At 37.5% G+C, this 14,565-nt stretch overlaps 1 protein-coding gene across 1 annotated transcript; it reads right to left on the bottom strand.

The window, feature by feature from the left end:
• Positions 1-283: 283 nt before the first annotated feature.
• On the bottom strand, positions 284-13,978 carry LOC131198491 (cytochrome P450 2K1-like). The gene is made up of 9 exons (XM_058183201.1): positions 13,692-13,978; positions 10,778-10,940; positions 9,753-9,902; positions 8,859-9,019; positions 8,550-8,723; positions 7,924-8,071; positions 5,914-6,098; positions 4,718-4,859; positions 284-999 (listed from the first exon to the last, which is right to left on the bottom strand). Exons 1-9 carry the CDS (start codon positions 13,872-13,874, stop codon positions 773-775), a joined length of 1,533 nt encoding a protein of 510 aa, XP_058039184.1. The 5' UTR covers positions 13,875-13,978; the 3' UTR covers positions 284-772.
• Positions 13,979-14,565: the final 587 nt, after the last annotated feature.

The following is a 14,565-nucleotide window of genomic DNA, read 5'->3' as shown; positions in this document are numbered from 1 at the left end:
TTCATGATTTATTAACTTTCGTCCATAACAGTGCATTCCAAACGGCATAAATTCTCATAAATCTTCATTAATAAGCCCTGTGAAGTGAAGGAAAGGTCCTTACCCCACCACGGTCATGGCCACGCCCCTTCTTCAAATGTGTTAAATGTAAGACATTTCCTTGTGTTAAGCTGGATATTACATGTCCCTTCATTGTATTGATTCAAATCACTTTACTTCTGTCTTTTTTTTCTTTGCTTTTAGTATTTACATATATCTCATTTAGCAACCACCTTAAATTTTTCCCTGGGGCTGAATCTGACCATTGATCAGTTCTGAGATTTTAAACGTCTACATCAGGGGTGAAATTTAAAATTTTTCCCTACCGGTTCTGTGGGTGTGGCTTGGTGGATGTGGCTATATGGTCATGTGACTGGGTGGGCATGTCCAATTCAGCAGCCCATTAAACAATACACAGCAGCCCCCTTTTTATTCTTTTTTTTAATACTACATGAAGTTTTCCCTACCGGTTATGTGGGGGTGACTGGGTGGGCGTGGCTAGGTGGTCATGTGACTGGGTGAGGGTGGCTAGGAAGGAAGTTCTTGAATGTTGCTGAATCTTATTTCTTACCAGAGTTAATATTTTGATCAGAATTTCCTGATTTTATTCTTTCCTATCAGAATCTACATTTCATGAATTTATAGGTTATTACCATTCATCTTCTAAACAACACATGAAACTTAGACAATACTGGATTCTTCGTTAAATTGTGCCTCTCAAGATGAAGGCAATTCAAGACTGAGTAAACAACTTGTTATAGTTTTTTGTGTCAGATTCGCGTAACACAGCACAAGTCTTGTACGGCACAGGAGTGGAGATAAATCCAACACCAGGGGTCAGGTCCAGATCATCTTTAGATGTTCCTGGGGGTGGCTGGAAGGTAAATTTCTGCAAGAGGCTGGTAAAGAAGAGGAAGATCTCCATTTTGGCCAGGTTCTCACCTGCACATATTCTCCGACCTGGAAAAAAGCATAGATGGCAAAAAAAGAGATTTAAGTTTATTGGTTTTTTAAACTATTTCACAGGGTTTCACAATATTCTTTGGTCCTGGAGAGATCAGCATACATTAAAAAAAATAACAGACCAAAGAATGGAAAGAAGTAAAAATGCAGTAAAGGAATGGAGTCAGATAATTTTTCCAACTAATAAATGATAGCAGGTTTCTGAATCTGAAAATAAAGTCAAAAAATTAATGCCAACACCGGAAAACAGATGTAGGTATTATCCTTGAGATTTTTTGATTCCCGAAGAGAGCAATTAAAATTTTGTAAGGTAAGGTTCTTGTTCAGATATTGATGGAGTCAAGATACGTGTTGGGATGAGTGGGTTATTACTCAATGGGACATAATCCAAAAATAACTTCATGGGGAAGATTTTAGGCCTCTCCAGGGCAATCCTTCTGCTTATCTAATTCTCTACTCTTTGGGGAGAAAAATTAGTTCTTGGAATAGAGAAATTTCAGAGAAAGCCTTTTTGAAAAGGATGCTAATAAATATCTGATTGTGGTGCAGTCATCTATTGGTGCCATTGCAGGTAATCTTCAATTTACAAGCATTCATTTAGTGAGCCTTCAAATTTACACTCTTACTTGTGTTGCAGCATCCCCATGGTCACGTGATCAGAATTCAAATGCCTGGCAACTAACTCGTTTTTATAACAGTTGCAGTGTCTCTGAGTCACCTTGTGAGACCTTTGTGACAAAGAAAGGGAATGGGGAAGCCAGATTCACTTAACAACTGATTCTAACTTAACAACCACAGTTGTTAAGTTAATAATCTGGCAAGAAAAGTTGTAAAATGGGGCAAAATTCACTTAACAAATTTATCACTTAGCAACAGAAATTTTGGGCTCAATTGAGGTTGTAAGTCAAGGACTTACAACCTTGTAATAAAAATAAACGTAAAAATAAAAACTCTGAAGCCTCTCCTAGAATGTTATGAATATTATCAGTGCCACCCTGTGAAGTTTGCTTACTTCCCTCTGGCTGCAGAGCATGCTTTTGGCATACCTGGAAGGGAGATTTACTACATGTCCTGTTGAATAACATTTCTCTATCTCTGTGTAGTCTGTCAAGGGGAAAATATATTTTTTAATTTTTTTATTTTATTTTGTCACAACAGTATACGTAAACATTGATATAAAACAACAACACATAAAAAGAAAAACATATACCGTATATACTCGAATATAAGCCGATCCGAGTATAAGCCGAGGTCCCCAATTTTACCCCAAAAACTGGGGTAAACTGGGGACTCGAGTATAAGCCGAGGGTGGGAAATGAGGCACCTACCGGTTGGGGAAACCCTCCCTCCCTCAGCTGAGAAGGCTGGCGGCTCCCCCGCCCCGCCCTCTCACTGCACCGGCAGGGCTTCAGTCCGGTAAAATGTGAAAAAAAGAAAAAAAAAACCTCGAGTATAAGCCGTATATACTCGAGTATAAGCCGAGGGGCTTAAAAAAAAAAACTCGAGTATAAGCCGTATAGACCCGAGTATAAGCCGAGGGGACGTTTTTCAGCACAAAAAATGTGCTGAAAAACTCGGCTTATACTCGAGTATATACGGTATATAAGGAAAAGTATGCAACAACTATATTAATTTGATATAATGAAAGGGAACAATAGGACAGGAACGGTAGGCACTTTTGTGCTCTTATGCATGCCCCTTATAGTCCTCTTAGGAATGGGGTGAGGTCAATAGTAGACAGTTTTTGGTTGAAGATTTTGGGATTTTGAATAGAGACTATAGAGTCAGGTAATGTGTTCCAAGCGTTAACAACTCTGTTACAGAAGTCATATTTTCTGCAATCAAGGTTGAAGCAGTTGACATTAAGTTTGAATCTATTGTTTGCTCTTGTATTATTGCGATTGAAGCTGAAGTAGTCTTTTATAGGAAGTATATTGCAATAGATGATTCTGTGTGTTAAACACAGGTCTTGTCGGAGTCGGTGGAGTTCTAAGTTTTCTAATCCCAGGATTTCAAGTCTGGTGGCATAAGGTATTTTGTTGTTTTCAGAGGACTGGAGAACTCTTCTTGTAAAATATTTCTGGACGCGTTCAATTGTATTAATGTCAGAGATGTGGTATGGGCTCCAGACAGGTGAGCTGTATTCAAGAATAGGTCTAGCAAATGTTTTGTATGCTCTGGTTAGTAGTGTAGAGTTTTTAGAAAAGAAGCTGCGTAAAATTAGGTTTACAACTCTTAGAGCCTTTTTTGCTATGTAGTTGCAGTGGGCTTTTTATTCCCTCTGTCCTCCACCACCCAGTTTACAATGAAATTAGGGCCAAACTATTGACAGTAGTTGAATTCAAGGACTTGGATTTCAAATGACTGAATTAGATTCTTTTAGGTGTGTTTCAACACACTAGAATTCAGGATTCTATTTTTACTTTGTCATTTAAACTTAGAAAGAATTTTTAAAATGTGTTTAACTGTAGCCCTGGTTTAATTTCCCTTCCCTAATGCTCTTTCTCTAACATCTTTTTTTATTTTGCTTTGTTGCACATTATGTCTGCTACATTCCTATGATCTAATAATAAAAGCTTACGAAAAGCTAATAAAAAGGTCAAGCTAAGAAGAACCAAAGTCTGTGTCCATCTGAAGGTTCCAGTCAGCCAGGAAGGCTAAAAGATTCATCCCCGACTGCCAAAATGTAGAAATGGTGATACTGAGCACAGCAGGAATAATGGTAACTCATGTACAGGATTGATGACTTGAGTTTAACTCATAGAATCATCTATTACAATGTCCTTCCTGTTGAAGACTACTTCAGCTTCAATCGCAACAATACACGAGCACACATAGTTTTAAGCTTAATGTTAACCGCTCCAATCTTGAGTGCAGAAAATATGATTTCAGTAATAGAGTTGTTAATACTTGGAACACACTACCTGACTCTGTGGTCTCTTCCCATGTGTATTGTTGCGATTGAAGCTGAAGTAGTCTTCAACTGGAAGGATGCTGTAACAGATGATTCTATGAGTTAAATTCAGGTCATGTTGAAGGCGGTGGAGTTCTAAATTTTCTAAACCCAGGATTTCAAATCTGGTGGTGTTGTATTCGGAGGAGTGGAATACTCTTCTTGTAAAATATTTCTGGACACGTTCAATTGTATTGATGTCTGAAATGTGGTATGGGTTCCAAACAGTCGAGCTGTATTAAAGAATTGGTCTAGCAAATGTTTTATATGCTCTGGTTAGTAGTGTAGTGTTTTTGGAGAAGCACAAAAACTCTTCCCAAAATCTCCAAAGTTTTAAGCAAAGACTATCTACTATTGACCTCACCCCATTCCTAAGAGGTCTGTAAGGGGCGTGCGTAAGAGCACAAGCGTGCCTACAGTTCCTGTCCTATTGTTTCCCTCCATTATATCCAATCAATATAGTTATTACATACTTATGCTTATATATATGCTTATATATTGTATAGTTATTTCATGCTTATGCTTATATATACTGTTGTGACAAAATAAATAAATAAATAAATAAATAATAAATGATCACCCAGGCAGACTTTGGAATCAACTAGTTCCTGGATGAGCCAGGACACACATGTTGTCCATGAGACCTAAACTTTGTCAAAATAAGGTCTATGAGATCAAGACCGTATAAATTGTTTTTTTTTCAAACAAGGTGTTAAGGGTTGTCTTTTATGGAACATAATCTATGACATCAGAGAATCTTACCAGCAGAAAATGGCATGAATGCATCCCTCTTCACAAATTTTCCTTCAGAGTCAAGAAAATGCTCAGGGTAGAATTTATGTGGTTTCTCCCACTGAGATTCATCAAAGAGCACAGAAGTCAGCAAGGGAATGATGTGTGTGCCCTAAAAATGAAAGGATAAAAGATTGATATGGAAAGGAGTATGTCCATTTAATGCATGGCTGTGGAAATTAATCCAGAGATTTTGTAAAGTGTGTATTGAGACGTAAGTATTGGGCTTGGGGCAATATTCAGTTTAAAAAATATATTAAAACTATATTTCCATATGGATCTTTTCCCGTCAGTGTATTCTTTAGATACACCTTGGTTTTTAAGCATCACTTTTTTTGCTTTTGATTTACATTTTTAATTAACCATCTGGTTGAACACTGATTTATTTTATGCACCTTTTGCTAGACTATAAATGTGAACTTTTTATCTCTTTTTCCTGCTTTGCTTTGGAGTTATCGAACAATTTTGCTTTTGCTGCGTGGCAACCTATCGTTCAAAGACTTTCTCCTTGATAATTTCACTCCTGATTTGATTCGATTTTTATTTGCATCAGATTTCTACTGCAAGGATTTTGTATTTTATTAGCTCTTAAAAAAACTGTTTCATTTTTCTTTTTTATATATATTTGATCTTTTTTCTTTTTCTTTTTAAATAAATAGGGATTTCTTTTGTCCTTGAGAGGAATTGCCAATGTTTTCTTGTCAAAATCTGGATATAAAATAAAGTTGGATTATATTAAAAATGAAAATAACAATAAATCACAGATTTTCAATATTGCACATTATATACATTTTTAATTTTGGGGGGAAATATAAGAAAAAAATATCAAGAAAATGCAGGAGTCAAAAATAATAAAAGCTTACTGAAGACAAGGAGGGAAATAAAGTAATAAACCAAGATGAGGAAGAAATAAAAGAACAGAGCAAGAGAGGAAAGTATCTCTCATGAATCAAGAGGTTGGGGCGGTTTCAGAATGCCAGATGCCGAAGAAAAATATCTCCCATTGGCACCTTGAGAGATGCATCTGTGGAAAGTGTTCTAATAAGATAACAGTCTGTGGCCTTACAATTGATTTAGCCAATTCCATTAATTAAGGGCTACTTTTTTCTACCCACCAAACACGACAGACTAGACCTCATATAATACAGTGGTTTCAGATTAATCACCTTGGGGATAAAGAAGCCTTTGAAAGTTATATCCATGGAGGTTGCATGTGGCACATTGGAGGGAACAATATTAGCAAATCTTTGCAATTCATGAACTACAGCATCGGTGTAAGGCATTTTGACTCGGTGGTCAGTCCTTGGTTGAATATCACCAATCTCTCTTGCAATTTCTGCTTGGACGTTACCTGGGAGAACAAAAGGATATTATGTAACAAGATGATTCATTTTTTGAATTTTGTTTTAAGGGGAAGTTAATGCATACATTCTAAATTCTGAATGATACAATAGTCACTGATAAGCCCTTCAAATGGTCATTCATACATTATTCTCTTTACAAATGGATTATTCTTACCTACTCTACACCTGGAAGTCTTGCAGACCATTCAGAGATTATATCCAGCCCAATATGTGACAGGATATATAGTGATTTGCGTGCATCATTATGCCCATGTGAGCCCACTGGACTATTTGTAATAGGTTTCTTAGTGCAATTTGAGTGCGGGTGAGATTGGGCAAGTGGGCACACTTTAGGTCCATAAATTAAAGGCATCTAGTGGGACTCCAGGAAGTGTGCCTTCTTGGAAGTGGAATGGGATTTTTCTGCTCGAAACCTTCGCCTTGCCTGTTTCTCCTTAAGGCTTTTGCCTCTGCGTTATTAGCCACAAACATTTCTCCTCAGCTGGCCCTCCCCCATTCTTTTACCCTGTGGCACATTGGCCACAGCCCCTCCATCTCAGTCCCTTTGCTGTGGCCCATTCGTCAAAGTACTGTTTGCATTGGGCTTTTGGCTGCTTAGGACAATTTACAGCCAGCCAATCGGTGCAGGGACTCGGGGGCTTTGGGAGTGGAAGAGCGGGGGCTGCAGTTCAGAGGGAGGCTCAGGAGGGCCAACAACACCCCCACTTTGTCCAAAGTGCCTGAGACAAGGGCTGGTTTGCAAGTAGCACAGTTTTTTGCAGTTCCACTGGTGTTATTGCAGGAAGCTGCAATTTGTTAATGTATCTTATAAAATTCTTGGACATGGTATCAAGTGCCACGATGACAATGGGTATCACTGTTACATGTTTCATCCATAGCCGTTTAGTTTCAATGGCCAGGTCGCGATATTTCATGATCTTTTCCAGTTCTTTTTCTTCGACTCTGGCATCTCCGGTACTGCGATGTCAATAAAGTGTATGCTTCGGCCCTCAACAACCATGATATCTGACATGTTATATTCCAAATAAGATTCAAAAGTCCTACAAGATCTTCACTTTCTCATTTTCAATAACTTTTTCCACTTGTGTTCCCATGACTTTTCAGATTTAGGTATGTCGTATTTTTTACATAATGACCAGTGGACTAATTTATAAACTCAATCAAGTCTAGCTTTGTAATCAGTTTGTGCAATTTTGCTGCACTCACATATTACGTGTGAAACAGTTTCAACTTTGTCATTGCAAAGTCATCAATTTGGATTGTCAGTGGATTTTTGTATCTTTGCTTTCATGGAATTAGTTTATAGTGGTTGTTCTTGAGTGGCAAATATTAAACCTTCTGTTTCTTTCTTGATGGTTCCCATCTTAAGCCATGCCCATGTAAAGTTGTTATCACATCATCATTATCATCATCATCATTATCATCATCATTCCCATCTTTTCTACTACCTACTCCATTGGAATCTTACAGTTATTATTACCTTGTAGTGTATATGTATACTTGTTGTTTGTATGTATACTGAGACCTTATTCATTGGAGACAAAACCATTGTTTGCCCAATCACACTTGGCCAATAAAGCTATTCTATTCTATTCTATTCTATTCTATTCTATTCTATTCTATTCTGTTCTGTTCTGTTCTGTTCTGTTCTGTTCTGTTCTGTTCTGTTCTATTCTATTCTATTCTATTCTATTCTATTCAATTTCTTGGCTGATCACTTTGCCTTCATTCAAGTAACATTCCAGATGCCAACAATTCTTTTTCAGTCATTTTTATATATTTATTGCAAGCCAATGAAGTTAAAGTACTTACCCTGAATTTCTGGGTACTTCATCATTAGGAGTATGGCCCAGCGCAGAGTGTTTGCCATTGTGTCTGTTCCAGCACCAAATAAATCATCTACAAGACCTATAAGGTTTCCATTATGAAAATATCCATCATGTGTCATCTTCATATTCTCCTGAAGTGTATAAAGAAAATACTAGTAAGAAAGCTCAATCTACCCACATGATCAATATTCCTGAAATCTAAGAGGACACTTCATATGTAGGTAATAGCCTCCCTGAGAGGTTATAGTTGTCCCAAGTTTACTGGATTTCTAGAAGGAAATCAAACAGTTGCACAAAAAGAAAAACGATTGGCACAAAGGGATCACCCATTCCCACCCCCACTTGGACCCACTCCTACAGAAAGGGATCAATATTTAGGGCATTTTTAATGGAGAGAGAAATCAATCTGGGTGTAGTTTTAAGTAGCTGCAGATTCTGAAATAAAGTAACAAAGAGGGAATGATTAAAATGGCTTTGGAAATTTGTTTGGTTCTATATTTCTGAAAGAAAGCTCCTAACCAGCCTGCAGACAGTATATATGGAGACTCAATTTTAAAATATTTTTTTAAAAAATTGGTAATAATAGATATGGGTAAAATAATCCCTTACCTGTTTTTGCCGAACAAGAAATGATTCAATAAAATTCCTCTGGTCATTGTCATCAAGGTCTTGGAGATAATCTATGAAGGTGGTCCGTATGAAATCATGGAACTCCTTTTGATTCCTCATTATTGTTTTACGAGCACCCAAAAAGAACCCCAACTTGGGAAACAAATTATATAGCTAAAAGAATGATAAAGAAAAACACATATAATGGAAGTTGAACATTTTGAATTTTTAAGATGGAAATCTCAAACATTTTTATCAAAACAATGCTATGAAAAGCAACAAGCTTTGCCAAATATGAAATTAGATTACCAACACAGCAGGGCTTCCCGCAAGCTGAACATTTTCCCTGATTATCTTCAGTAGTCGTAAAAATGTGGCATCTTCATATTCATAGCGTTTCCCAAGTAGAATAGAAACTATGATGTTGGAAACAGCAGCAGTGAGAATTCTTGTGACGTCAAAGGGTTTTCCTGGGCAAAAACGATAGATAAAAAAAATTGTGAATAAACCACAATGAAATCTGTTTTCTACTGCATTTATACTCAAAATCAGCTTATATAAAGGGAGCATTGCTCACAGAAAGTTATAGCCAGTGCTGATAACATTGGAAGTATTTATATTAAAAATATGAAAAAAGTATTTCAATGGTAATTCATTATCCCAGAATCAGAGCTATAATATCTGGCCATACATCAGTGATGTTTTCTTTGCAACTGTGGAAATCCTTGAGGATAAAATATTTAGCAAACTTATTGCAATGCATCCTCATTAAATTATTGTTTTAAAGTTTTAAAGATCAAATGGCTTGACCGAAAGCAGGGAGGAGCAAGAACTCCAGTTTACAACACATTGTCATGCTTAGATGAAGGACTTGCAAACCATTCTAAATAGAGGATTTAGTGGAGTCTCTAAAGAAGAATAAGTCTAGAAGTGATTGATGAGAGACTGTTGTATTACACTGAATTAACAATTCAAGTTCTCTGGAACCATTTTGACATCCATAAGTCACATTTCTGTAAATATACTTAGCATAAGTTAGACAAGGAAGCATATTTATAGGGGAAAAAACAATGGGTTTAAGAATTGTTTGAGAGAAGGTACCTCCCAACACACTCCTTGGTCATTCAATATTATCTGCAGAAATGATTTCCCATTCTTCATTTATCCCAGGAGGAGATGCTCCACTACAGCATACCGACCCACCTGCATAAGTCTCCATTGTCTTTGTTAAGACGCTGCACTCTTCTGTGATTTTGTCCTCAATGGTCCTCTTACCCATTCCATAATCCCGTAATGTGGATAATGTAAACCGTCGCATCACTTTCCAGTGTTCACCATTAGCCAAAAAAATACCTGAGGAGAAAATGGGTAAAATATAATTTTATCATCCTTTGCTCACTCTTGCTTTACACCTTCATTAAAATATGTTCTATCAATTTGATCAAGTGTTTCATTCAGTCTGTCCAGGAACTTGGCTGAAAGGTATTTCAAAGTTTGTGTGAAAGATTTCTGCTCCATTTTCTTTATTCTATGCTTTTGGTATCCAGCCTTCAGCATCACCTTATCAAAAAAAAAAAAGGTAATTATCATTTTTCCATATGCAAATATCTTCTAATATTCAAATATGATTCAAAACTATAATTCCAAATCATCTGGTGTCTTAATACATTATTATTTTTTCAAAAATTCATATACCAAACACTTTTTTGCTGTATAGTACAAACATCATACACCTTAAAAACTTAAAATCGAATTTACAGTATCTTTTAAGGATGCAGAAATTCACCAGTGAGTATTATCTGGTCAAAAGAGCCTTAATGTCTGAGAGACACTGGCGAAAACATTGTACAAAGAAAAGGTTTGTATAACCATGTATATGAAGAGAGAGACAGGCAGAAATCCTTCCTATGGAATTCCTCAAACACCCATCCCCCACCCCCAAATTTGCCAATATGCAGAATGAAACACGGTAGTGAGCAGCATGTGAGGCCTAGGGGCTTGATACAATATTGACAAAGCTTTTTATTCTTAAATTACCTCCATTGGCACTGAGGGATAAAGTCACAGTGGCACAAGAAAGGTTTTAGTTGGATTTTTATACTTGCTGGATTTTCAGAAGCTATTTCTTTCATCTGAGTTCCTTCTGGTGCAAACCTCAAATGAAAAAATCTATACTGATCACACATCTGAAAGATTTGTCAACTACAATCCAAAATGAAATAACTCACCAAACCCTTTTGTTGCTTCTTCAAAAATGGGAATAAAGGGCCTATCTGCAAATGCATCGGCCTGGTTCACTAGTGCATCTTTGACCGTTTCATAGCCAGTCAGCACCACCATCTCCTGGAATCCCAATCTGATGCGGAAAATGGGACCATATTCTTTTGACCACTGGAATTCAATAGAAGGGAATCAAAGAGACAATTTTAATCAATAATTAGAATCACATATGTAGAAGATGTTTAATAGAATAGAATAGAATAGAATAGAATAGAATTTTATTGGCCAAGTGTGATTGGACACAGAAGGAATTTGTCTTGGTGCATATGCTCTCAGTGTACATAAAAGAAAAGATACGTTCATGAAGGTACAACATTTACAACACAATTGATGGTCAATATATCAATATAAATCATAAGACTTGCCAGCAACAAGTTATAGTCATACAGTCATAAGTGGAAAGAGATTGGTGATGGGAACTATGAAACGATTAATAGTAGTGCAGATTCAGTAAATAGTCTGACAGTGTTGAGGGAATTATTTGTTTAGCAGAGTGATGGCCTTCGGGAAAAACCTGTTCTTGTGTCTAGTTGTTCTGTGTGCAGTGCTCTATAGCGTTGAGGGTAGAAGTTGAAACAGTTTATGTCCAAGATGCGAGGGATCTGCAAATATTTTCACGGCCCTCTTCTTGATTCGTGCATTCCTTGATTGAGGATACAGGTCCTCAATGGAAGGCAGGTTGGTAGCAATTATTTTTTCTGCAGTTCTAATTATCCTCTGAAGTCTGTGTTTTTCTTGTTGGGTTGCAGAACCGAACCAGACAGTTATAGAGGTGCAAATGACAGACTCAATAATTCCTCTGTAGAATTGGATCAGCAGCTCCTTGGGCAGTTTGAGCTTACTGAGTTGGCGCAGAAAGAACATTCTTTGTTGTCCTTTTTTAATGATGTTTTTGATGTTAGCTGTCCATTTGAGATCTTGCGATATGATAGAGCCCAGAAATTTGAAGGTTTCTACTGTTGATACTGTGTTGTCAAGTATTGTGAGAGGTGGAAGTATGGAAGGGTTTCTCCTAAAGTCTACCACCATTTCTACAGTTTTGAGTGTGTTCAGTTCCAGATTGTTTTGGTTGCACCACAAGGCTAGTCATTCGACCTCTCGTCTATATGCGGATTCGTCATTGTCTCAAATGAGACCAATCACTGTTGTGTCATCTGCGAACTTCAGTAGCTTAACAGATGGATCATTGGAGATGCAGTCATTGGTATACAGAGAGAAGAGAAGTGGGGAGAGCACACAGCCTTGGGGGGCCCCTGTGCTAATTGTACAGGTATTTGATGTGATCTTGCTTAGCTTCACCTGCTGCTTCCTGTTTGTTAGGAAGCTTGTGATCCACTTACAAGTCTGTTCCGGTACCTGTAGCTGGTTTAGCTTAGTTAGAAGAATGTCTGGAATGATGGTATTGAATGCTGAACTAAAGTCTACAAAAAGGACCCTTGCATAGGTCTTTGGAGACTCAAGATGTAGTTAAGGAACTACATGTCAAAATTCAGAGACACATATAATGTTATTTCCTTTTTCTGTTCTTGAGAATTCTGATGGTATATTATTCTTTATATTTTTTAATTTTCATATGATCTACTTTTAGCATTTAAAAATGCTTATATGATAAAAGACCCTCACAATAGAAATGCTTATCAAGCTGAGAAAAGGGTTCTAATATGTTGCAACAACATCATATGTGCAGGACATACAGTGAATCATAGAATCATAGGGCTGGAAGGGACCTTGGTGTTGTGGCTCCAGCCCCCGAACCTGGCCCCATGCCCGAAAGTGACTTTGAGAGTGAGGGGGAACGGCTGGTAAGGCTTACTTCAGGGGCACCGATTCCTTTGGCCCGGCTCCAGGAGCCAGAACCAGGCCAGTCGGAGGACGTAATAAGGCCAACATCCCCTGATTCCTCCCTTCCTCAGGCTATAACTACAGACGCAGCTGATAATCATACTAATCAAGCTTGGACCAACCCGCGCTTCAGAAGATTAGAGAGGCGGCGTCATCAAAGGGAAGGGTGGGTCAGGAGCCCCACCCCACAGGATATATAAGGAGTTTTGGGACTGCTCTCACTTCTATGGGAAGCAAATTAGCTGAACCGTGTCGAAGTGAGCTGAAGTCTTAATCTGTTTGAACTTTTTGGCAGGCAGCTGCGTTTTCTTGGCCAGGACTGATAGGAGCCGTGTAACCACTGGCTGTAGGCCAGCTTGTTATTCCAAAGTGAGGACGGAGACAGAACACTTGGAGGTCTTCTATTCGAACCTTCTACTCAAGGCAAGAGCCTTATACCATCCCAGTCAAATTGTTATCCAGTATATTTTTGAACACCTCTGGTATTGGAATACCCACAACTCCAGGAGGCAAGCTATTCCATTGATTAATTGTGTCCTAACTACTAGGTTGTATCTCTCTTTAACAAGTTTCTACCCATTATTTCTTGTTCTGCCCTTAATTTTGGCCTTGTGTTGGCCAAATATAACATCTTAAGCAGAATATAATTCTGCTTAAAATGGGCAAATGTAGGAGTTCCTCTAAATATATCTCCAGTCATTTAAGCTTAAGAGCTTTTATGTTTCCCCAAAGGATCCTTGGGATTTGAACATTTCCGCAAATCTAAATATTCAAAAAATTATTTATTCAAGTAGAACATTTTAGATTGATTAACAAAAAGATTTTCTTGAAATAATCCTTCCAGAATATTTAAATATATTCAGATACCAGCTAAATCTCCACTTTTTGAACATTTCCATATACAGTAAACCCCATCAGGGAGCACATCAGACTTACCTGACCTAGTTATCAGATTTTTGTCCCATTCCAACAAGTATTGACAAAGAACAGTAAAGAGACTTGTTAATTATCAGGCTTTACCTCTATCATTGTTTTGTGAGGCCTCTTCAGATCCATCATGTGCAGATTTCCCAAAATGGGTATAGTCCTGGGTCCAGGGGGGAGATTGGGGGAGCTCTTATTCCTGGAACTGCCCCTTTTCAAAAGAAACATAATTGCAAGAATAAATAGTAATAAAGTTAAAATTACTCCAGTCCAATCCATTTCCTTTCAGTAAGCAGCCTTCAATCAAAATTACAAGGAATTTTAAAAACTGAAATAATTGCAGCATATAGTTCAAAGCAACGCAGTAGGCAGAGCCCAGCTATTCTTTCTACTGAATCCTCAGACTGCTTTGTTCAATAAAGGACTTTTGAACTTTGCCCTTGTTCTTTTCCAATAGGAATTTGATCTGTCCTGACATGTGTTACACAACTACTGAAAACATCAAAGGTTTACCAAACAAGTTTCATGTATTTGTACTAGATAATAACCCAACTTTTTAAGATCGATATACAATAAATACATAATCTCTTAAAATCATGGAAAACTGTGATCTTCTGTGTTAGCACTTTTCCTCTTCTTTTAAGAAGAACTAAAGATTGATTCTCAGTTTACACTTTTAACCCACAGAAGGAATGGAATGTAAATTTGACCTGAGAGAGATGGTTTTTTTAAATTTGCATTTATATCCCGCCCTTCTCCGAAGACTCAGGGCGGCTTACACTATGTCAAGCAATAGTTTTCATCCATTTGTATATTATATACAAAGTCAACTTATTGCCCCCAACAATCTGGTTCTTATTTTACCTACCTTATAAAGGATGGAAGGCTGAGTCAACCTTGGGCCTGGTGGCGCTTGAACCTGCAGTAATTGCAAGCAGCTGCTGTTAATAACAGACTGTCTTACCAGTCT

The sequence above is a fragment of the Ahaetulla prasina genome, chromosome 1 (genome assembly GCF_028640845.1).
Source record: "Ahaetulla prasina isolate Xishuangbanna chromosome 1, ASM2864084v1, whole genome shotgun sequence".
Classification (NCBI taxonomy): Eukaryota; Metazoa; Chordata; class Lepidosauria; order Squamata; family Colubridae; genus Ahaetulla; species Ahaetulla prasina.
This window is presented reverse-complemented; position numbering and strand designations above follow the sequence as displayed.